At 40.0% G+C, this 23,489-nt stretch overlaps 1 protein-coding gene, 1 long non-coding RNA gene and 1 pseudogene across 3 annotated transcripts; 1 reads left to right on the top strand and 2 right to left on the bottom strand.

Moving 5' to 3' along the window:
- Nucleotides 1-7,159: 7,159 nt before the first annotated feature.
- Nucleotides 7,160-10,500, bottom strand: LOC147548896 (uncharacterized). Its single transcript, XR_015238786.1, has 2 exons — nucleotides 9,757-10,500; nucleotides 7,160-7,336 (listed from the first exon to the last, which is right to left on the bottom strand). It is a non-coding gene; the product is annotated as an uncharacterized LOC147548896 (long non-coding RNA).
- An 891-nt stretch (nucleotides 10,501-11,391) lies between these two features.
- On the bottom strand, nucleotides 11,392-21,812 carry LOC147548897 (uncharacterized). The gene is made up of 4 exons (XM_086669985.1): nucleotides 21,698-21,812; nucleotides 12,960-14,270; nucleotides 12,236-12,879; nucleotides 11,392-12,159 (listed from the first exon to the last, which is right to left on the bottom strand). Exons 2-4 carry the CDS (start codon nucleotides 13,252-13,254, stop codon nucleotides 12,076-12,078), a joined length of 1,023 nt encoding a protein of 340 aa, XP_086526111.1. The 5' UTR covers nucleotides 13,255-14,270; nucleotides 21,698-21,812; the 3' UTR covers nucleotides 11,392-12,075.
- Nucleotides 17,197-20,755, top strand: LOC147548898 (adoMet-dependent rRNA methyltransferase spb1-like; annotated as a pseudogene). Its single transcript, XR_015237874.1, has 9 exons — nucleotides 17,197-17,457; nucleotides 17,609-17,655; nucleotides 17,742-17,898; nucleotides 18,069-18,130; nucleotides 18,574-18,760; nucleotides 18,847-18,936; nucleotides 19,139-19,284; nucleotides 19,355-19,478; nucleotides 19,597-20,755. The product of XR_015237874.1 is annotated as an adoMet-dependent rRNA methyltransferase spb1-like (transcript).
- Nucleotides 21,813-23,489: the final 1,677 nt, after the last annotated feature.

The following is a 23,489-nucleotide window of genomic DNA, read 5'->3' on the forward strand; positions in this document are numbered from 1 at the left end:
GTTCGGTTGGTTGGGGTTTGAGTTGAGGGGCACTTTGTTCTGTAATTGCTACAAGGGCTTCTTGGGAGCCTTCATTGTGTTCTTGTAGCAGTTCCTGGAAGCTCCTTGGTCTCCTTTGATTTCCCGTACTCCCCAAGGTGTTGGAAACCTCAATACTTGGTGGTATGTTGATGGTACTGCCCTCATCTCATGGATCCAAGGTCTTCCAAGGATCATGTTATAAGCTGATGGGCAGTCCAGTACCACAAAAGTGGTGCTAAGGTTAATTCCGCCTGCATATACCGGTAACACGATTTCTCCCAAGGTATACTTCTGTTCTCCACTAAATCCTATAAGGACAGTAGAACGTCGGCAGATGCTCGATTCTTCTAGTCCCATTCCTAGCAAGGCATGAAGAAACAAGACATTAGTGGAGGATCCGTTATCAATTAGTATGCGTTTAACTAACACATTCGCAATAGTGAGAGAGAGGACAAAAGCGTCATGATGAGGGTTGACGAGCCCTGAGACTTCGTTGTCAACGAAGCTGATGCTTTGGTTGGTGAAAGTTAGGGTTGACGCCTCTGTTGAGTGGGCAGTTGGCTTGGTTGTGATTCGTGCACTTCTTTTGGCTGCCGAGTGGCTTACTCCACTCACTTCCGAGCCTCCTCTGATCATGTTGCAAGTCAATGTTGGAATCGGCTCCTCTGGCTCTTTGGGTCGGGCATCTCCTTGGGACATGGTTTTCTTGCCTTTATCTGTCAGTAAGTCGGTGAGGTGACCCCTCTTTAGGAGCTCAGCAACTTCAAGCCTGAGGGCAATGCAATCTGCAGTAGTGTGCCCATGGTCCGAGTGGAATTCACACTACTTGGAAGTATCCCTCTTGTCGCTTGGCGTCTTTGTCTTCCCTGGCCACCTTACCGTGTTACCCATCCCCTTCATTACAGCAATCACCTCACTTGGTTCAATGTTGAGGTTGTATTCTGGAATCTTGGTACGGATGGGTCCTTGCGGTTTCTCGTTTTGACGATTAGGTAGAGGGTTGAATGGCCTCCTGTTCTCCCTTGGAATTGGTCGTCTGGTTGGGTACGGATCATTGTTCCTGGCTTCTGATCGTCGTTCGTATCTTCTGGAGTGACGGTCTCTTGACCTATCTTCTTGCGAATAGTATCTGTTCCTGTGGGCTTCGTCTTCTTCCCACCTAATTTCAACCCATGCTCTGGAAAGAACATCCTCCATTGTTGTGGAATTGAACTTGGTGAGTTCTTTGTACAACTCCCCATCTAGCAGTAAACCTTTCCTGAATGCATCAACTGCTGTCTCCTGGTTGCAGTAAGGAATTGACACCTTCTCCCGATTGAATCTTCCCACATACTCTCTGAGTGGTTCACCTCTTCGTTGCTGGATTCGGTAGAGATCACCAGAAAGTTTCTCCAGCTTCTTACTGCTTGCAAATTGCTTGACAAAGGTGTCTGTGAGCTGGGCGAATGAAGCAATTGAGTTATGGGGGAGGTTGGTGTACCATTGCAGAGCTGAGCCAATCAGACTAGACCCAAAACTCTTGCACATACATGCTTCCCACAAGTCCCTTGGAATCACAGCAGTAAACATCCTCTGTTTGTATGAGGCTATGTGATCGTCCGGATCAGAGGTGCCGTCATACATCTTCATGTTGGGAAAAGTGAACTTTTTGGGCATCTCTACCAGAGCAATTGCATCGACGAACGGAGAATCGGCATAGCTTTGTGGAAGACTCTTCGTAAAGGGGGTCGGGACTCCTGGAATTCTAGTGATCAGGGCCTCAATTTCAGCTAGCCTCTTTGCTAAAGCTTGCTCTAAAGGGGTACCTGTATGTGAAAACAATAAGGGATTAGAAGTCATGGTGGGCTGAGTAGGCATAGGGAAGATAGTAGGCATAGCAATAGTAGAAGATGAGTAAAGAGGAGCAGCCATAGTCTGCTGTTGAGTGAGAGTTTGTTGAAAGGTATGTGTTGGAGCTATGAATGGAGCACTTGCGGATCCTGTCCCTACTTGGCTGGTGGTGAAGCCTACAGTAGTGCTGTGAGGGGGTGTTGGGCGATTAGATGGTCCTCCTGCTTCAGAACTGCTGGGAGGTGGTCGATTATCCCCAAACTTTGTCTTCTTGGAACCACCAATTCGGTAATTCTTTCTTGCAGTAGCATGTTCTCTGCTCGGACAGTAGTGTTCTCATCCTCCGAAGCTCCCAATCTTTCGTCGTTTTCTTGCATCTGGGCAGTGAGTGCAGCAAGTTGTGATGAGAAATCCACAGAAGCGTTGGACATGTCTCCTTCCATGGTACTTGTCTTTTCGGTAGTTAGTGGCTGGCCCCCTCCTTCTAGCGCCAAATTGTAGACGGTAAAATGTCTACGGGTCGGAAAGTCTAACAGTCAACGGGTCGACGGTCAAAAGTCTTGTCGGGTCGGGTCGGATGCTTCGGGGACCAGCTACGTGTCGAAAAGAACCTGCACACAAAAAGAGAGAAGAGATCGTGAAGCCTCTGGGACACCGGGATGGTGCCGGCCTAAGGGGGCTCCGACGGTCAAGTCAGAAACTCGATCAAATATAATTAAAGTGAAAGTGGGCGATAGGGAGGTAACCGTTGTCGGAGGGCTTAGTTGTCGCGGCTCGTGGAGTTGTCGGAACAGATCCCCACGGTAATGATATACTTACTGTAATTAAGAGGGTGATGGTGATGATATATTATCGTTAACTTGCTAGTCGTAGGTGAACTTGCGATAAGGTGCTGGTCGTAAAGGGATCGGCAATAAGGTGCTGGTCGTAAATGGATCGGACGGTGAGGATCGTTGGATGGATGATGACGATACGCCTAGCGTCTTATCGCTAGGTGAATGATGCGGTGAGGAGGTGGTCGTATTAGGATGGTGATACGGCCAGCTAGTTACTGCGAAATGGTGTTACGGCCAGCTAGTTACTGCTGGATGAGAGGTATATGAGACCTGAGAGCTTTCTTATGCGATAAGGTGGTGGTGGTAATGGTGTCGATACGACTAGCGAATTACTGTTCAATTCGGGACTACCAAGCTCTTATCTCCCAACTTCTAAGACGATGAGTCAGAGACTTTGGAAAGGTGAAGAGGTCTTTGAGAGGTTTATCGAAGGAAATGGTAGTGGAGGTGGATTACTCGAGTATTGCTGTCGAATATTGGATGCCCTTGTCTGAGTCTTGCTTCTCGTATTTATAGTGGTGGAGAGGGATTGCCTTGATGACAACCAGCTAGTAACCGACGTATTTATTCCGTGACATGACTCCTGAGAGATACGTTAAGGGCTATAGGATCTGACCGTCAGATGAATATTCGAATTTCTCGAGGGACGGCCAAGATGTTACCGCGTGTGCGGTAAGCTACTGGCCGGTAACGTCCGTCTTTAAGTGGCAGATACGGAATATTTACCACTAGTGTGGTTATGGATTGCGCAATAACCCTCTGGCCGTAAGATTGCCTAGTACTAGCAGGTGGCTATCGCGTGACACGTGTCAGATACGCTTAGTGCCAAACGGGTATGGATTCGGTGATCCGAGTAGCGACTTGGGCCATTATCGGGCCTTCTTATTTAGCCTCGCGGATTTTACCCTTACGAAGCGGTTGTTCCCTTTATTCTACCGCCACCTCGTGGGGCGGATATTTGCCCATACAGCGACTACTAATCCCAATAGCAGAATTGCTTTGCAAATCGAACCCACTACCAACAGATTTGTTCGAGTTTTTATTGCCCTTCACGCATCTATCCTTGGGTTTCAACACTGTCGCCCTGTGATCTATATTGATGGAACATTCACAAAAACTCGTTTTAATGGCTGCCTTTTAGCTGCGGTTACCAAGGACGGAAACGACGGTATGTTTTCATTTCCACATCTTACGTTTACATTCTAATGTTCCTGCTAACACTTCACAAGATTTTATGAACATTATCTTAAATGTCGCGGCAGACGGTGCGATGCTGCATCATTTATATATGTCAATTTTCATTCGCCAATTATGTGTAGACATTTCTGAAAATGCTTATGCAATATTGCTTTATGCATCAACATAACTAATTTTGTATTTCTTTCTTTTTTTTGTTAGGTATTTTCCCCATTGTTTACGCAGTTGTGGACATTGAGAATGATCATAATTGGGATTGGTTTCTGCAAAATTTGAAATTAGTGGTGGATCCGATAAAACGTTACACCTTTATTTCGGATAGACATGCTGGAATTCTAAAAGGCGTAAAGAATGTTTTTCCCACCGCTCATCACTCATTATGTGCTTGGCACTTACGATGTAATCTGAACTTGAGAATACGGAACGGGGCGCGCCAGTCACGTTATTTTCAGAGTCTTATGTTTACGGCGGCACGGGCATTACCCGAGAGTGAGTATCACGCAACCATTGAACAAATGGTTGAGATGGGTGGAACCAATGTGGAGAGGTTTTTCCAATCCCTTAATCCGGAATCATGGGCCGATTCTTTTTTTCCAGGGGATAGGTATTTTGGTTACTCTTTTATTTTTTCACTTGAAATGTTGAAACACCATTAACCCTGTTATCGACACATTTTAAGTTTACTCAGTTATTTTTTCACATTTAATCATATCTTCTGTTATGGAAGGGCATTCTTTCTAGTGTTCCGTCATTCTGTTACATGTTACCACATTTAGTGAACTGTTCTAACACGACATGATTTATTCTAAGCATTCCATTAAATGTTGTGACATTCGTTATAATGTTTTCTTACAGGTATAGCGCCATCACTTCTCAACTGTCTGAGAGCTTCAACAACATGGTAAAGAAAGCCCGCGTCCTCCCTATTACAGCATTGTTGGATGCCATAAGACAGAAGATTATGAACAAGATGAGAAAGTATAGAGACGCCGCTATTGGATGGAATACATTTCTTTGCCCATCCATTAACTTGGAACAGCAAGCGAAATACAAAGTTGCGGAGACGTGGAGATACGTTGAGGCAGCCCCACTTATTTATGAAGTATATTCGACTCCACGTCATTCCGTAAATCTTGGTACTCTCACATGCTCTTGTCGGCGTTGGCAAGTAGATTCGCTTCCGTGTCAACATGCAATGTTATGCATCAACAAGACTCGTGGTGATAGTACATGTTTTTATGATCCCATCTGGACGGTGGAGGCTTACAGAAACACATACCAACATTGTGTTTACCCCGTTCCAAATTTTGACGAACCCTATACTTTTCATCCATTAACCAAGACTCTTCCTCCACTACTTAAAAGGACACCCGGCAGACCACGTACAACACGGTTGCAGAGTTCCGGAGATGTTACGAGGAGAAAAAGAATATGTCGCAGGTGCAACCAACCCGCTTATCACAACAATGCGACATGTCGAGCCCAACTGTAGTTCACATTTTACTAAATGCTTTAACATTCAACGATATGTCTCAACATGTAAGAGACTGTCTCTACATTGTGTTGAATGTATTAGTAAAATCTTTTAGTCTTAGTAAATCGACTTAAATGTCTTAGTACATATTTTTTTGTCTAGTGAATGAATCCTTACATTCTACTAAATGTTCAGTGAATGAATCCTTACATGGCTAGCTATTATTTACTATGTGTCAACGTTATGAAGTTTCTTGAGAACATTCTGATTAATGAATGAACATTATTACATATTTCACAAACATTTGTCACTATGTTTTAACATTTGGAGGAATGTTCTAACATTTCTGTGTATGTTTTTTCCTGAAACAAACTCTTTGTCGTCAATGCATGTCACATATGTTCCAAAAGAAAAATAATAATATATTCAAATTTACTTCATATTGTTTCCACATAAAATATCCCATTCCAAATTATTGTAAGTACTTAACATCCCAAAATAATTTACAAACCATTGTAATCTAATCAAGAATGAAGTCATTTCGGGTTTAGTGATATGAACATAACCCGTTACCTGAAAAACTACTTCATTTTTTATTAAAAGATCATTTACAAAAAAAAAACATCTGTGGGGGCAACCACACTTTCAAGCTCGGGCCATCCTCCAATATATCGTATTTTCCTTCAATATGTTGTGGGTGAGCTTAGCCCTCTTCCTTTGTGCCAGGGAAACCCAATCTGGGTTTTGTGTACGCTCTTTGGGGTTTTAAATGATTGATTGAGGAGAAACAATGAAAACAAATAAACTAGCTAAACTATCTAAGTAAAACGGGCGAGAGAGATTCGAGAGAAGAGTCGGAGGAACAAGAGTCGGGAAACGACAAAAGTTGATTCAGGCAAAAGTTAAGTGAGACGGATACTTCGATCCAAAAGATTGACAATGACAAATACTATGTATTTATTCGCATGAAAATGTAATTAACTTCACCCACATTGACAATCCTAGGTGTCATATATAACTCGAAATCTAACATAATGAACTATTTAGATTTCGGAAGATATTCTTTAAAAAACACAATTCAAAATCAAGAATGTTTGATTGACTATCATATGAATCTAAATTCCTAAACTATCATTCATTATCTAAAAAGCATATCTCATCTAATAACTTAATAAAAGCATGAAATATCTAATTATAATGCATGAATGAGAAAGAGATCATAGATTCAACATGACATGACAAGCAATAGGCGTCGACTATCAAACTTACACACACTATCTAATGGATTGAGAATGAACAAGTATGACACTAATAAGCATAATATGTCCAATTAAGTGTAATCGATCAAACGTCACTAAGTATCGATTATCAACTAAGTACACATTATCGAACTTCATGTCAATTAGACGATTAAGATCGAGGCTTCTAGTTTATAAAACTAGACGAAGACAATTAAACTCACATGTAAACAAATAATAAGCCAATCATCACATTCAAATCATGCTTCAAGAGTATCCGAATATGAGAGTTCATGTATCGAAATCCGGGAATCCATAATGATAAATCTACAACTATGTATTGTCCGATTTAATGTGTCAAATACAAGCGATGTTCGACTCTTAAGGTGATGTCTATAAGTACTACGTATATCCGGAAATTATACTTAGTCAAATAAACGTCCTAAATCGGTTAATCCCGAGTCGTCGAAATCGTCGTCTAGTCGCCTAACTATGTGAAATGCATGACAAGACACATGAAAATACGATCGAAACGATAATCGAATCAAATGAACATCAATTCATAATCAAAACATGAAATCATATTAAACATAATCACGAATTTATCACATTTCATCTCATATATTCGACACTTGATTTAGCTAAACATGTGGAATGAATAATAAATGAAAAGAAGATGATGAGAAATCCCCCTTTTTCGATGTGATTCGAGGCTAGGTTCGTCGAGAAAAAATAAGTCTCTAAGTGACGCAGCGGAAAAATCCGTAAAAGAATTAGAACTCCGTCTAAAACTTATAGAACCCAGAAAAGAGCCTTAGAACTCCTTCTAAAGACTATAGAACCGAAACTAAGAAGATATACTACTAAATACTGAATTTTATTGATAAACTTGAATTTTATTGTTGAACTGAATGAATAAAACAACTATTGAATCCCCTTTATATAGACATTAGAGTTTTCCTAAACCTAAACAGACTCTAATTAACAATTTCTAATAAATAAAATACTAGTTTCCTAAACCTAATCATATTCTAATAACAAGTTCTAAATAAATAAAATACTAGAATCTGAAACCTAGAAAGTTTCCTAAAAATATAAAACTACTAAAATTAACAATTCTCTACTAAAAAAAATAGGAAACTACTAAAATAACCTATTTGATGATATATAAGATTTTCAGAAAATCTTCTGAAAATCTCCCTGCATCAGTCTCCTCCACTTCAAAGAAACTCGCCTCGAGTTTACTGATTGACTTGAATGTTATCTTGATTGATACTCCCTTGATATATCCTTCTCGTGAACTATGCATAGGAATTACCAAACTTTCAGATTTGACTGACGATTTTATTATGCCATAGAATATTTTCTGTCCATATTTGTAATGTGACCCAAACTCACTTTTCACCCCAAAAATAAACTTGTACAGATCATGAGTATAGTGATTGAAAATTATGAACTTCGATGAAGACTTTCGAATAAAATTACTTGTCAATCCATGTGAAACAATTTGAGATTCGCAAAATTCTGAGAATGGAACTTCATATGAAGGAATTTTAATTGGACTAAAGTCTAACTTGCGAAGTTCTTCTTTTGAATCAACTTCCCTTGGTTCCGCTTCTTGAACGACGTCTTTTGTCTCAATTTCCTGAACAACATCCATTGTCTCAATTTCCTGAACAACTTTTGACTCAATTGGTTGAACCACTTCCTTTAACTCAATTTCCTGAATAATTTCTTCAGAAACAAATTCCTTACCGTGTAAATTGATATCAGGAGACTTATTTGTGAACACAATAATGTTAGATTTTGATTCGTGAGTAATATTACTTGAATTTTCTATGCTCACAATTTGTGGTGGTTCAACATTCTCTAAGGGAGCTGTTTTTACCTTTTTTATGTTTAAGCGAGGTTGTTCTTCCCTTCGAAATCCAAAGTTCCTATATTCCCGCTCCTGAGCTTCAAGTTTTAGGGCTAAGTTGTACGCAGCTTGAATAGTCCATACTGTAACTATCCCCACCTTTTCTCGCAGACTAAATTTTAATCCGCTTAGAAACCGATTTGCTACAACATCTTCATATTCTGCAATGTTTTCCATATTGTTTCTTTGCGCCAGTTTTGAAAACTCTTTGTAGTAATCACCCACCGAACGCAACCCTTGTCTACAGTTCTTGTAAGTCATAAACAAGTGTTGTTGATAATCAGGAGGTAAAAACCTATCTCTCAGGTTCTCTTTCATAGACGGCCAATTCTGGATGGGTGGCCTTCCTTGTCTCATTCTTTGATGTTGTAATTGATCCCACCAATCTGCGGCACCCCCTTTAAATCTACAAGCAATAATTTTAACCATCTTCTCATTGAGAATATTAGTTGACATATTTACTTGTCGTTCAACCTTCTCTAGCCAATCCAGGAACTCTTCAATAGTTAAATATCCATCGAAAATTGGTATCTCTTCGTTGATCTTATACTCATTGTACTCTCTACGTGGGTGCACTTGAACTAAAAAACTGTTACCATGATAATAATTCTTCATATTGACTGATTGATAACAAAATAGAGAATACTAATAATAATCTGATTCTTTTTTTTTTTTAAACTAACTTTAGATGCATCTTTGGCAAATCCATCGATGTGTTCTAAAGTGATCTTCGCGTAGATGATATCGAACCAGGCAAACCCTCGCTCTTGATGCCAACTGACGCAGCGGAAAAATCCGTAAAAGAATTAGAACTCCGTCTAAAACTTATAGAACCCAGAAAAGAGCCTTAGAACTCCTTCTAAAGACTATAAAACCGAAACTAAGAAGATATACTACTAAATACTGAATTTTATTGATAAACTTGAATTTTATTGTTGAACTGAATGAATAAAACAACTATTGAATCCCCTTTATATAGACATTAGAGTTTTCCTAAACCTAAACAGACTTTAATTAACAATTTCTAATAAATAAAATACTAGTTTCCTAAACCTAATCATATTCTAATAACAAGTTCTAAATAAATAAAATACTAGAATCTGAAACCTAGAAAGTTTCCTAAAAATATAAAACTACTAAAATTAACAATTCTCTACTAAAAAAAATAGGAAACTACTAAAATAACCTATTTGATGATATATAAGATTTTCAGAAAATCTTCTGAAAATCTCCCTGCATCACTAAGTGTAGTCGATCTCCCCGTAGTGAATTTTCGGATTTCCCTTTAATATGGCACTTTTGGGTGTCCCCGAGTAAAAATCAGATTTCCCCATAGCACCCATCATCATCTTCTCCATCTCAAGAACATCCACCATTAAAGCTTCACCAAGCTTTCTCTCTCTAAAGATTTTTCACCCAAAATCAAATCAAATTAAATGGAAAGATTGATCAAGACATGGGGAGTAAAAGCCCTATGGTTTTAGACCAAGAAAGTTGCCGGAACACTATGAAAAATCCGGTCAAAGAAACACAAATTCCGGCCAAAACACTTATATCCGGGCCAAAGGAGTGCTGTCCGAGCCTTGTGCGCGCCTGCAGATGCGTCTCGGCTGCTGTGGAAGCTTCCTGTGGACGCATCCTTGCTCCGGTAGCTGCTGCAGGTCGCGTCCCGTGTGCGCGTTCGGCCGAGAGGAAGCTGCTGCCGAGTTGCTGTTGCTGCCGGTCTTGCTATCTCCCGCGTGCTGCTGTTCCGGCCTTAGAAGCTGTTGCTGCTGCTGGAAGCTTCCGTCCGAGCTCGGGAAGCTTCCCGAGCAGCAGCTCGGCTGCTCCCGTGCACACTCTTGTGCCGGCCAAGCTAGGCCGGCTAGGCGGACCTTGCTTGGCCGGTCTCCTTCTTCTCCCCTTCTCTCTCCAACCAAACTCTTGCTCTCTTTCAAACCCTCAAACCCTAGTTTCTCCTTGCCTCTTTTTCTCTCTCTTCTTTTCTTTTTAATCTCTCCTATGATGAATGAGGAAGAAGATGAATAGTGTATTTTACTCAAACCCTAGACTTAGTCAACCTTGACTTTGACTCAAACTTGAGTCCGTTGGGTGCCTCCAAAATATCTTCCTTCTTTCATCTTCTTTGGGCTTAGGTTTTATTCCTTCATATCTAGGCTCTTGGGTTTTAGACTTAGGCTTTAATCTTCACTTGGAAATCAAAGGGGGTGCCTTCATAGAATCTTTGTTTTAAGACCGAACCTCGACTTCTTTCTTTCACAACTTCCCCGTCCGAACTCGGAATGGATTTCCGTTTTCACCGTTGGACTCGTCTTTGACTCCTCTTCTCATTTGATTTGTTTGAAGTCTTTTTCTCTCGTTTTGGGCACATGAAATGATAGTGATAATTCACTCGCTTTATTCCGAATTAAGTTCTTTATTCCAAATATGGTACCTAAACAAGAAAAACACATAAAATGTTATTCATAACACTCGAAAAGGACTAATTAGTCTAAGTTAGGCTCTCCAAATGTGACATTTTACTGTCACATCAAACACAGTAAGGTGCTGGCCGTATCCCGTATATAAGTAGGATTTTTAATCCATTCAAGTTGGGACAACAAGCTGCTAGCTGTCACCTGAACACGGTAAGGTGATGGTCGTATCCCATATATAAGTTAGGATTTACAATCCATTCAAGTGGGGGCAACAAGCTGCTGGCCGTATCACTTACATAAGTTAGTAATCTATCCAAGATGAGACAGTAAATTGTGGTCTACGCCTAAACGCAATAAGGCGCTAGTCGTCTTCCCTACATAAGCTGGTATCACAACCACTCAACTAAGAAGAAAAACAACAGGTACATAACCATAGCAATATATCTTTAAACGAAGAGTCTCAAAGAAATCCAGTGGGTTCACTTAAACCGTTAAAATACAAATCCAGAAGTCTAGCTGAACCAGGAGTCAACAACAACGTATATCCGACGCGTGTCGTCCAAACAAAAGGGTTGAACGCCTGACGACACACGATGACGACTACATATAGTTCATCAACAACAACATATATCCGACGCGTGTCGTCCAAACAAAAGGGCTGAACGCCTGACGACACACGACGACGACCACATATGGTTCGTCACATAGAAAAGAAATCAACAACACACATAGTATTTCTAAACAAGTCAAGTAAAGGAAAGCTCTAATGAGGCGAACTACCTCCAGTTGCATCATCACCCCTCATCACCTCGTCCATATCTATCGTCATCTCTCCCGCCCGCTGCTCTGCCAGGAGCTCCTCGTGACGGACCCGCCAGGCCTCTATGTTATCATCCATATCCCATCCGTCGGGCCCATTCTCGCGGTACTCGACGAACAAGTCTGCACGGGTCCGTAACGCCGCGTCAGTCGCAATCTGATCCCTCTCACGGGGAAAGTCGTCAACTAGTTGTTGGTTGTACGCCGCTTCTCGCTCCAGCACAGTGTACCGCCCTTGAAGATCCTCCAGCTCTCTCTCTCGGACACGCAGCCTGTCACCCTGCTCCTGAAAGGAAAACGCCTGGCTGTCGTAGCGAGTCTGCAATTAGGAGAATGATCCTGTCAGCTCTGCAACTCGGTCCACACTCTCGCTGAACTGACGACGAGAGGAAATCGATGCCATGAAAGCCTACAAAAACCAAAAAATAAGGATGAGCACGTAAATATAACAAGGGATAGCTGCAACTTAAATGAGAGGCGAATACCAGGTAATGGTGCGAAACACCATAGTCCGCGCCTCCACAAGGACCATAAGCAAGGAACATCTGGTGATCCTCAGAAGAGAGCAGCTGGTCCCCTCCAGTAGACAGGAAAGTGGAGCCATCAAAGGGAGAAGCAGAAGGATGATGCCTCCACATGGGAACCCCACCAGAAGACCCAGATAGAGGTATCGCCGAATAAACCGGCTCCGAAGCTGGGACCTCCTCGGTAACAGGAGTAGACGAAGAAGAATGCGGAAGAGAACTCGAACCAGTACCTGCCTTGGACCTCTTCCTCTGGCCACCCTTCCGGATGTCCGCGTAAGGAGCAGGGATGTAACCAGATCCCACCATTTGCGACGATGCGAATGACTCTGTACTTGCCGAAGGAGGTGGGAAGAGTACCGAAGCACCAGATGACTCTTGGTAGGCTAGAAGCGCACCTCGAATCTCTATAGCCGTCGCAGGAACAGAAAGGCGATTTGTTAGAGTCGCACCAGGAACAAAGTCCCACAAAGGAGTACCTGAAATAAGGGAGTGACTCAGAAGGAAGGCATAACTCCTCTCTGGATCACGACGCTCAAACAACTTGGAGATCCTCTCCTTCCAATTCTCTAGCCGCTCAACGTTCTTATTGTTGAACGAACAGTCTGTCAAAGGGACAATACACACTTAAACCACAACAATGTAAACACACGAAGTATTCCACGATAAACAATAACATACTTACGAGCATCTTGCCAACGGGAAGGAATCTGTCCTACCCCTCGGTCACCATATACAAGGTCACCGCGGGCAAGAAAATAACCAATTTGGCACTTTCGGTCGGTAGCCGGCATTGCAGTGATTAAATGAGCACCAGGCTTCCGCAATTTGAAACCATAACGACCATTATCCCTGGAATGGCTCGTCAAGTGATAGAAGCGAACTACATCGCTAGCTGAAAGCTCTACCTGCTGTAGGTAGGCCAACACTTCCAAGCACAAGAGAAGTCTCCACGCGCTAGGCGTATCGTCATCATCCATCCAACGATCCTCACCGTCCGATCCATTTACGACCAGCACCTTATTGCCGATTCCTTTACGACCAACACCTTATCGCAAGTTCACCTACGACTAGCAAGTTAACGATAATATATCATCACCATCACCTTCTTAATTACAGTAAGTATATCATTACCGTGGGGATCTGTTCCGACAACTCCACGAGTCGCGACACCTAAGCCCTCCGACAACGGTTACCTCCCTATAGCCCACTTTCACTTTAATTATATTTGATCGAGTATCTGACTTGACCGTCGGAGCCCCTTTAGGTCGGCACCATCCCGGTGTCCCAGAGGCTTCACGATCTCTTCTCTCTTTTTGTGTGCAGGTTCTTTTCGACACGTAGCCGGTCCCCAAAGCTTCCGACCCGACCCGACAAGACTTTTGACCGTCGACCCGTTGACTGTCAGACTATCCGACCCGTAGACATTTTACCGTCTACAGTCGCCAAAGCATCTACGTACCACTTCAACTTTGCATAGGAATCACCCTCCTGCCCAAATACTTTGTCCATCGCAACCTTCTTACCACCGTAAGAAAAGTAATAGCTCAACTCAACACCATAATCGTCTTGAAACTTTTCTTTAACTTCAGCCGTACTCCAATCTGGGTGTTTTCTGATGTCATGATCAATTAGGCTGCCAACAAGTTTACTAGACAACTTGGGATCCGCAGGTTTGAGAACAACATCGGAACAATCGTGTTTCGGTTCGTACTCTTTCAACAGAAACACAGATTTACATCCCAATGGTGCAACCGCGTGGACTCTCCAATTACATCCGGGTTTAGAGCAAACGGCAGTCACACGACCTGGTTCATTCTTGATATATTTGTAGTTGTTCTTTATCGCAATGGTATATCGACCAAGAGCGTGTCGAAAAGCTTTGACACCACCGGGAAATATTTGCCCAATCTCAGTAAATATGTCGCCCCATGATTCACATACTAACTTCTTATCATTGTTTTGAGATGTAGAAAGTGACCTATCAGTTTCCATACTGCAAAATTGAATAAAATGTTATGAAAATATTGTCAAATGTCTTAACAGGTTGTTTAATGTATGAACATCTGGTGTAATGTCGGGCCACCAAACAGAATGTACCGACATGCGTGGGAATGTTAAATTAACAGGGAGAATGTTTTACAATTATATGAAATGTGTGAGTTTATGTGAAAATGATGGATAACATTTTACTGAATGTTTCGAATATGTGGTATAATCAGGTGGTCCAAGAAGCAATGTCTGATCATTCTATCAAATGTTGGTCAAAGTGATAATTCCATAGCTATGAAACAAATGTGTTAACACATGATAAAGTACTGTTAACATGTAACAAAATGTTCATAAATTTATGCTTGGTCATTTGTATATTTAGATAACTTTTTCGTTCACAATGGAAAAATATTCTTATTGGAAAGAAATATATATTTATTTTATTATTGAAAAGAAATATATATTTATTTTACACTACCAAGAAAGTATTGATTATATACTCCTATAATTTTTTTCTCATAATAAAAAAAAGTTTGTCCGATGGATCTCTGGTTTGCCTATTTATTTGTTCTTCATATTCGTAGAATTCAATTCTCTGCCCTAGAATTCTTAGATTTTAAAATGTTCTTCTCTCTGTGTTTGCTAGTTTCACAATGTCTTTTTTGTTGTTCCTTAGTTTAAACATAGTTAGGCGACTGCTTTAGGAAAACAAAATCTTTTTCTAGGTACAATATTATTAAAGGAAAATCGTTTGTTTTGTTCAATTTTGGGGCGTCAAAACTTCCTATTCATCAACTCGTCCCATCTCTGCAAGCCATCATCTCCGCCCACCACCACCATTTCTCTCCTTTCCATCTCTCTCCTATTACTTTCTCTCTCTCTCTCTTTCTCTTTCTTTTTCTCTTTCTCTCTCTCTCTCTCTTCTTTACGATTTTCTAAATCTCTAATTCTTTACCTGGTATTATAGCTTGTTTGAAAGATGTTATGAGAAGTAAGGGCTACTTTTCTCTTTTTCAGGTTCTATTCAAGTCAAATTTATCACTGGTAGCCCGTTTGTATCCCTCCACATATAGATAATTCAATGAGATTCGGGAAATAATTGACTAAGGATCTTGGATGAGATTGGACTTGATTCTTTCTAATATATTGTATATATTATTTCCTCTCTTATGTATTTTCTTTCCTATCTTATGTATAGCTATCTATGTCAATTACATATTTATGTAAACTATTAATAATATAAATATACAAGGGAGGTTAATGGTTTTCCTCACACAAAACCAATTCATACTCTTTTAAGTAAAAAGAAAGTAGATAGCGGAGATGGGTATGGTATTGAATTTGGTGAGTAGTATAATCTCTTTGGTTTTAACTTCTCCATTCCCACTTCTATGGCGACTGGTGTGTTGAGAACTTGAAAGTTGTTTCTTAGTTGGTTAGGTTTCTTTCTTCACCTTCAATTTATAAAACTTGTAGAGAGAGAAGCACAATTGTACAGAGAGATGCATGATTTTAGCCAAACAATGGAAGTGGAAATGAGAAAATGAAAACAAACGACTATCCAAACAACTGAAAATGAATAAAAAATTATGGAGTAAATGTTTCTCCGAGTAAATGTTTCTCGGAGTAAATGTTTCTCGGTAATTTTTCCTTTCCCCAACTTGCAATCAAACACAACCTTAGAGTCTAGGGTTTTGATCTCTAGAAAGATTTGTTTAAGTTTATGAAAGTTCCTTCTAAATTCTTTTGTTGGTTCAAAAAATTAAACTTTCGTAACTCTCAATATTGAAAGCCATATAATAACCAATAGAAATAAAACGAAGTCAATCTTAGTTGACCAATATTGTAGAAAATTTTTATTCTCCGGAGATTTTTCTTTATTCCCAAAGTCGTGGCCTTTCTTTATTCCCCAAAGCTGCGACCCAAATAAACACTACAAAAGGGCTACAACCTCATAAAATATCTATTGTCTTTATTTCTTTCTAAATCGTTCCCCTTTTTTTATTTATAATTTGTTATTTTTTAAATTAAATAAAAAAAGGGTTGACCCAACCCGGCCTTGGTCGATACCCGGTCTTTTGTTGGGCCTTATATAGCCAACCCGGGTGAGACCCAATCCATGACTATTCTAACCCAGGGTTGACTAGGTGCCGGGCCGGCCTTTTGAAACCTTACGCCCACAGATAAACCCTAAAAAGGGCTACGACCTCATAAAATATGGCCAGCGCTTTGAGGAAAGCAAAATAGTTTCCGGGGTGTGGTAAAAAATTGGTCGACTTTGTTTGACAATTTTATTTTGTAAGTTGTTAGAGGGAAATAAAAACCTCCACCTCACTTCCCTCCACCTCACCTCACTCTCACTCCACCTCACCTCTCTCTCTCTCCACCTCACCTTTCTCTCACCACCTCACTCTCTCTGCCACCTCACCTTCTCGCCACCTCATTGTCTTCTCCGGCAAATCTCTCTCCTTCTCACTCAAAATTTTTTTTTTCTTCCTCTCTCTCTAGATCTAGAGAGAGAGGAAAATTCGTTCAAGGTCCCGACCAGACCTTGAACAGATCTGTTCAAGGTCTGTTCATCTCTCTCTCTACATCTAGAGAGAGAGAGGAGAAAAAGAAAAAAAAAAGAAAATAGTTTTAGAGAGAGAGAGCAAAAATTTTTTTTTTTTAGCTTCAAAAGTCGTCGGCCGGAAAAAATTTCCGACCGGCGATCTTGTCGGAGAAGAGAGAGAGGTGAGGTGGTGAGAGAGAGGTGAGGTGGAAAATTTCCCCATAAAATATATTTCTCCGGAAAATTTTCAAAATTTTACATATTCCCTTTAAAATTTCACACCCTGGAAACTATTTAGCTTTCCTCAAAGCGCTGGCCTAAAATATCTACTGTCTTTATTTCTTTTTTTAAATCGTTCCCCTTTTCCGTCAAAAAAAAAAAAACCCTAATAAAACAAGCGCAGAGGGGGCAGAAGAAAAGAGTAGAGAGAGAGAGATGGGCAAGGCAAAGGTTGATTTACATAATTCTTGGATTTATACAACAGTTATTTGATAAGGTTGAAGTGACCAAACCAGCTGCAAGTCGTTCTGCATCGGCAGAAATTTATGTTGTGGGTCTATACTACAAAGCCCCTGCCAAGATTGATCCTCGTCTGCTTGATATGAAGCATTTGTTGAATTTAGCCACTGAGCGCACAAAGGTAATCAATATGAACTTTTCCGCATTTAGTGTCAAAGCAGTAACTACTCTGATCCTTGTTGGGGAGGGGGAATGAATACATTAAAATTTGACAACTACTCAAATATATTCTCTCAAATTGGTTATCCTTATTTGTGATCTCGCAATTGTAGGTTTTTGATGTTCTTCCAGACACCAAGCAGATGAGGCACCGTTATGGGTATATCTTTTTCCTAGATACCTGTCAGTACTTTTTATTAAGTCACTTGATGTCGTGTCTTATCATCACTAAAATCATAAATGCAGGTATGAGGAAGGAAATACAACTTTGAGGGAGGTGTGTTCAGCTTCAGATTTTGTGTGGTCTGAGACTCCACTTGACATTCTTGGGATAGTTTCTTCCATCTCCTTCGATGATCCGGCTTGCTTATCTATAAAGGACCATGAGAGAACCAATGACGAAGTATGTTTTTTTATAATTTATATTCGGGTTGTATATTTGCCAACAATAACGATTGGCTACTGTCTTGATGCACAACTTATTGTCTGCTAATATTTTCTTTATGTATTAATGGTGTGTTTGTGCTCATCATTCTTGTGTCAACTAATTTTTGGGCTTCATTGTCTTTGCAGATCAAGGCACTATGTGACGATTTACGAGTTCTAGGGAAGAAAGACTTGAAGCAGCTGCGGAAGTAAGTCACACTACACGTACACCAACACCCAGTCATACATATATTGAAAGCCAACTTTACTGGTTAATGTTACTAGTAAAATCATACTAGTTAATATATAGAGCTATAACTTTGTAGTACCCAGTAGTAAGATTGCGCTGTGCTGTGCTTTTGTACTTGAATACGTTCATGTTACTACACGAAATAGATACCAGTGGGCCAAATGAGAAAATATGCTAATTTGATAAGTTCAGGAGTTGGCTCAAGAGCCATTGGAAGTAACTGGGGTTATCCATGCTTGGATCACCTAACTGTCTGATTTTGAAATTGCTAGAGTTGGGTCTTCTACATATATATTGCATTTCTCCGTTTAACAGTTCTTTTTTGGCATACTGCCAATTTCTTCAATTTAATGCAACTTAGTTTATACCAGATACTGTTTTTCATTTGTTCGTTATGTGTAGGTGGAGGGTGCATGTGAGGAAATCCTTGTCCCCCACAGAAAAGGCTGTCTCTAAAGCTGCAGTTGAGAAAGATGAAAATAAGGTCGACGAGGATGAAAAAATACTCAATGAAATGGAGGAGATGGCATACGCTGTAGAACGCAGGAAGAAACGTGCAACAAAACTTCTTGCCAAGAGACAGACCAAGGTCTGTAAGATTTTGATTTTGTGAAGTCATCTACCAGATACTTTTGTTAGGTAGATTGAACTGATTATATTTGTGGATATCTCCAGGGTAAAGCACACAGATCAACTGGTATGCAAATTGATGCACCAGAAGATGGTTATGGTGACCATGAGTTATTTTCTCTTTCTGCTATCAAGGTTTTCACCTTCACTGAGATATTTTCCCGTTTGTGTATTTTATTATTCGCAGAAATAAAGATATTTTCTGAAATCACATAGTAACCTAATTTATTTATGCTTATACATATATCAATTTGGATTTTCACTCTGTTAACACCATTGTTTCGTTAGTAAGGATTAGGTTTTGTATAATATACTTGTTCTCATCAATGTTTAATAGGGAAAGAAAGATCTGGAAGTTGTCGATTCGGCTAAATTTGACGATGAAAGTGGCAACTACGGAGACAGTGAGAATGAAGATTCCCATCAGCTTGGTGGGGAAGTAGATTCAACGAGCGAGGTTGACATTGATGAAGAGCAACAGAGGCAAGTTTCTGTCTCTTGACACTACTTGGTTACAGACATCTATATAAATAGCATTTTTGTTTTTGATTAGGTATGATGACCTACTGGAGGGTTTCCTTGATGAAGCATACGAGCGATTTGTGACTATAAAGGAAGGAAGCTCCAAACAGCGGAAGCATGCTAAGAGGGCTTATGATGGGAAAGAACTTTACGAGGTATTGTTAGGATCAGTTTTAGAGGATCTAATGGTTTCAACAATTTAATATATTATTAGCTTATGGTGATTTTATTAACGTTCCTTCTCTCTCTGATAAATCCGAATCTGTTTTGAAGGGTGATGATATTGTTCATTCTGATAATGAATCAGAAAATGAAATCGTTGAAAGTGAAGCTAATCCTCTCATAGTCCCACTCCATGAGGAAGAAGTCCAAACCCAAGATCAAATTACTGAGAAATTGTTCAGTCAAGATATCTTTGCTGAAGCAGCAGATAATAACCAGGATTTGGGGAAAAGGGATACCGGAGACGAAATGGAGGACATAAAGGATAAAAAGCTTTCAGTTCCCGAAAAACTGAAAGAAAAGATCAATAAGAAGTCTGAATCAAACCTCTCCAGAAACAAAAAACAATCCAAAGATGCGGAGGAAGATTTTGAGATAGTTCCTGCTCTAGCCACAGATTCAAGAAGTGATTCATCCTCATCCTCAGATGAATCAGAGGAAGAAGATAACTATACAAAAGCTGGGATATTAGGTACTGCAAAGAAGATGTTAAGGAAGAAGCAGATGGAGCAGTTATTAGATGATGGACGTAAAAGGTACATATTTGATGATGGGGTCTCTACCCAGATGGCTAGTGGACGAGGAAAAGAGATATTGGCAACTAATAAAGCCTGTTACACGAAAGCTGAGATAATTGCAATGCAAGCCAAGTTGAAGGAGATCCATGAACGGCCCAGGGACAGGGTTTTCCATGCCATTGGTCAAAAGAAGAGAGTTGCATGTAAACAACCTGAGAAGGTTCATAAGAAGGCAAACACTATTTTGGACCAGACTAACAGGTACATATTTGATGATGGGGTCTCTACCCAGATGGTTAGTGGACGAGGAAAAGAGATATTGGCAACTAATAAAGCCTGTTACACGAAAGCTGAGATAATTGCAATGCAAGCCAAGTTGAAGGAGATCCATGAACGGCCCAGGGACAGGGTTTTCCATGCCATAGGTCAGTTGCAGGTAGACAACTTGAGAAGGTTCAATGAAGGGCCCAGGAAGGACAAAGCAGGCCTGAAAGGAAAAGCTAGTAAGAAATTAAGAGTGTCAGCCTAGAAAGGACCCAAAGGGAAAGGAAAAAAAAGCCTTCTATACTTAAGAGACCACTAAAGTTGTTGAAGCTTTGAATTTTGACATTCTATTCTTGTTTGCATTTATGGTTTAAAGCTGTTTACTTCATCTTCTTGTTTCTTATATATGTAGCCCAAGTTTTGTTTGATTTCCTTTCATATTGGTATCAGATTTTGACCTAATTTTGGCATGTTCTTTGTAATGCCCAGTGCAAACAGTGGCCTATTCGTACCCCAAAAGAGCCACTAAGTATTTCGGGAGCAAAGGTATACCCATTTTAACCCCTTTTATCCTTCCTCTTCTCAATCTGCTCTTTGAGCTCGTCTTCATCGAAGGTCTTCATCTTAGAAGGTCTTCATCTTAGAAGGTCTTCATCGAAGGTATACCCATTTTAACCCCTTTTATCCTTCCTCTTCTCAATCTGCTCTTTGAGCTCGTCTTCATCGAAGGTCTTCATCTTAGAGGGTCTCTAGTCAGATGAGAAAACATGAAAATCAAAATATGATTGCCTTAGTGTGTCTTCTCGGTCTCAAAAGTATTCCTTTTTCTTTTCCGTTTAGGGGCAAATAAATATTGGAGAAAGAAATTACCGTCCTTTGAGCAAGGGATCCATTCAAACCATGTCCTTGCCGAGTACCTACTTCTACTAGTACTTGCCGAGTAGTGTCATAAATCTCTACTCAATAGGACCTTAAGCAACAAAAAAAATTAAACAATAATAAAAGGAGCAAGAGCCAAATAACAATGATCTCAATTTGATTTGATTTATTTGTTCATTTAGAAATCGAAAGTACTCGAACTACATTTAGATTTGATCTCAAGGTTCACATATTGATATTGTCCCACCCATGGAAGGTATTAATTAGACAAATTGATCAAGATATTCATCGACTGTAGTGTACTTCTACATAAATCTCTCAAACTTCAACACCAAATGATGGTTCAATTTCAAAAGATGTCTGTGTTAGTTAAAATTAACTACATGCATATAGACTAATAAAACATTCACCACATAGTAAGCATATATAATCTGAACTATATAGTTGCCCTCCAAAAGATTCAAAGAGATGAATATAATCACGGATCGTACCTTGATCAATAGCCTAAAGTTCATTAATTGATTGAGTTGATCTTCAACTTAGGTTCCTTTTCACCTTGGAATCCATTTTGTGATGGAAGGGAGTCACACTCAAGCAAGAATTGGTGAATTGAGAAGAAGTCCAAATGGTGGGACAATAACCCCCTACTTTTATTTTTTAATTTGGTCCATACACATGTCTTTACATATGTGAAAAATTGAGCTCCTTTGATATAAAGCGCATGCAAATTTGACCCCAAGAGGTTGAGGGGCATTGAAGCTTCTCCACAAAACAAAACATGATTTTTTTTTTTTGTTTTTTTTATAAAAGATTACAAATTTTGACCGAAAGGTGTGATAGTCAAATAATGATAATGTAACACCCCTTCATCAAGGATTTAGTAAGGAGGAGGGTATAACCCGTGTCTACCGGGTAAATATAGGAGAACTAGGTCTACAAGGGAGGCCTTGATCAAGAGGAATGACTTGGCCATGTTATGGCCGACAAAAGCTATGGGGCGGTCACCCAACCCACTAAAGGGGATGCCCTGACCGACCACATATAGGGGTCCAAGATGGGACAGAAATCCCGTACTGGAATCCTGTTCAGATTGGGAATTTGAATTTTATCTTTGTTGTGGTTAATATTGAATACCATTTCAAATGAGATTCTATCTCTAGGGTCTTTATATAAGGTCTATATTAGAACAGAAAAGGTGTGGATTTTTCTCTAGAGAAAATCCATCTCTAAGACCATTAAGTAGAGAGAGAGAGAGATTTTAGAGAAAATGCTCCTAACCTATCTATCTAGTTAAAGAAGAAGAGTTTTTCATCTCAACCTCCTAATAAGGACCTAGCTGACTCTGATGGCGGGAGATCAAGTTGTTTGCTCAGGTTTCTGAAGTAGAGGAGCTGCAATTTGAAATTCTGATCTCCGAGAGAAAGGCATCAGATTTAGTTTGAGGGAAAGTGATTCAGGTATAATCTCTATCCCGCTCTAGTTCATCTTTAGTTCTTACATGTGATCCTTGTAGCTAATGTTAGACATATTAGACGTTTGAGATTTCGATTAGAACACCAGGTGACTACGAAACCCAACATGGAGATGGTGTTGGATAATAATAAGATGGAGGTTGTGATGGTGGAGAAGGTGTCACATAATAATGAGATGGAGGTTGCGATGGTTGAGATGGTGATGGGTAATAATATGATGGAGGTTGTGATCAATTTTTTCTTAGGGGTACTCTAGGATTTCATTGGTAATCATACGAACCATGAAAATAAAATCTTTGATTCATCCTCCCTTGATGAATATAATATGATTGATCGGGATTGAACTTTTCGGAAAGAAAACTTCTTGAATAATTTACCCCAAATTTTGGAGGCACTGAATACCCACCCTTGTGGAGTAAGTTGTTCTGAAAAAACAATTCAATCACTTACTCGCTTGTCGACTGTTCTTCTTCGGGGCTTGTACGATCGATCTCTTTGTTCTTCTTTGAGCAGTGTTCTTGCAAACTCTCTCTCTCTCTCTCTCTCTCTCTCTCTCTCTCTTTCTCTCTCTCTTCTGACATTGTTCTTGATTTCTCTCTCTTTTCGGTTGAGTAACAAAGCGGAGGAGGACCTATCGGTTTTGATTTGCTTCAAATGAATTTTGGTTCCAAAAGTCGACTAGGTTTTCAGTTCTAATGAACTCGGTGAGTCAACCCAGTATTGACATAACGATCTTCCCGTTAATATTAAGCTTTGTGAATTTGGGTTAGTCTCTAGTCCACATCAACATTTTGTGCAAGTTGTTTGTAAA

This window comes from Eschscholzia californica, unplaced genomic scaffold, assembly GCF_041429995.1.
Source record: "Eschscholzia californica isolate CP2 unplaced genomic scaffold, dmEscCali1.0.p SCAF_3, whole genome shotgun sequence".
Classification (NCBI taxonomy): domain Eukaryota; kingdom Viridiplantae; phylum Streptophyta; class Magnoliopsida; order Ranunculales; family Papaveraceae; genus Eschscholzia; species Eschscholzia californica.

What these genes read in the sequence shown, in the direction of transcription:
- LOC147548897 (XM_086669985.1), bottom strand. Translation starts at nt 13,254, where the DNA reads ATGGATGATGACGATACGCCTAGCGCGTGGAGACTTCTCTTGTGCTTG. An exon ending in TTCCCGTTGGCAAGATGCTC is followed by an intron (nt 12,880 to 12,959) that starts GTAAGTATGTTA and finishes TCCCTTTGACAG; the next exon opens with ACTGTTCGTTCAACAATAAG. An exon ending in GTGTTTCGCACCATTACCTG is followed by an intron (nt 12,160 to 12,235) that starts GTATTCGCCTCT and finishes TGGTTTTTGTAG; the next exon opens with GCTTTCATGGCATCGATTTC.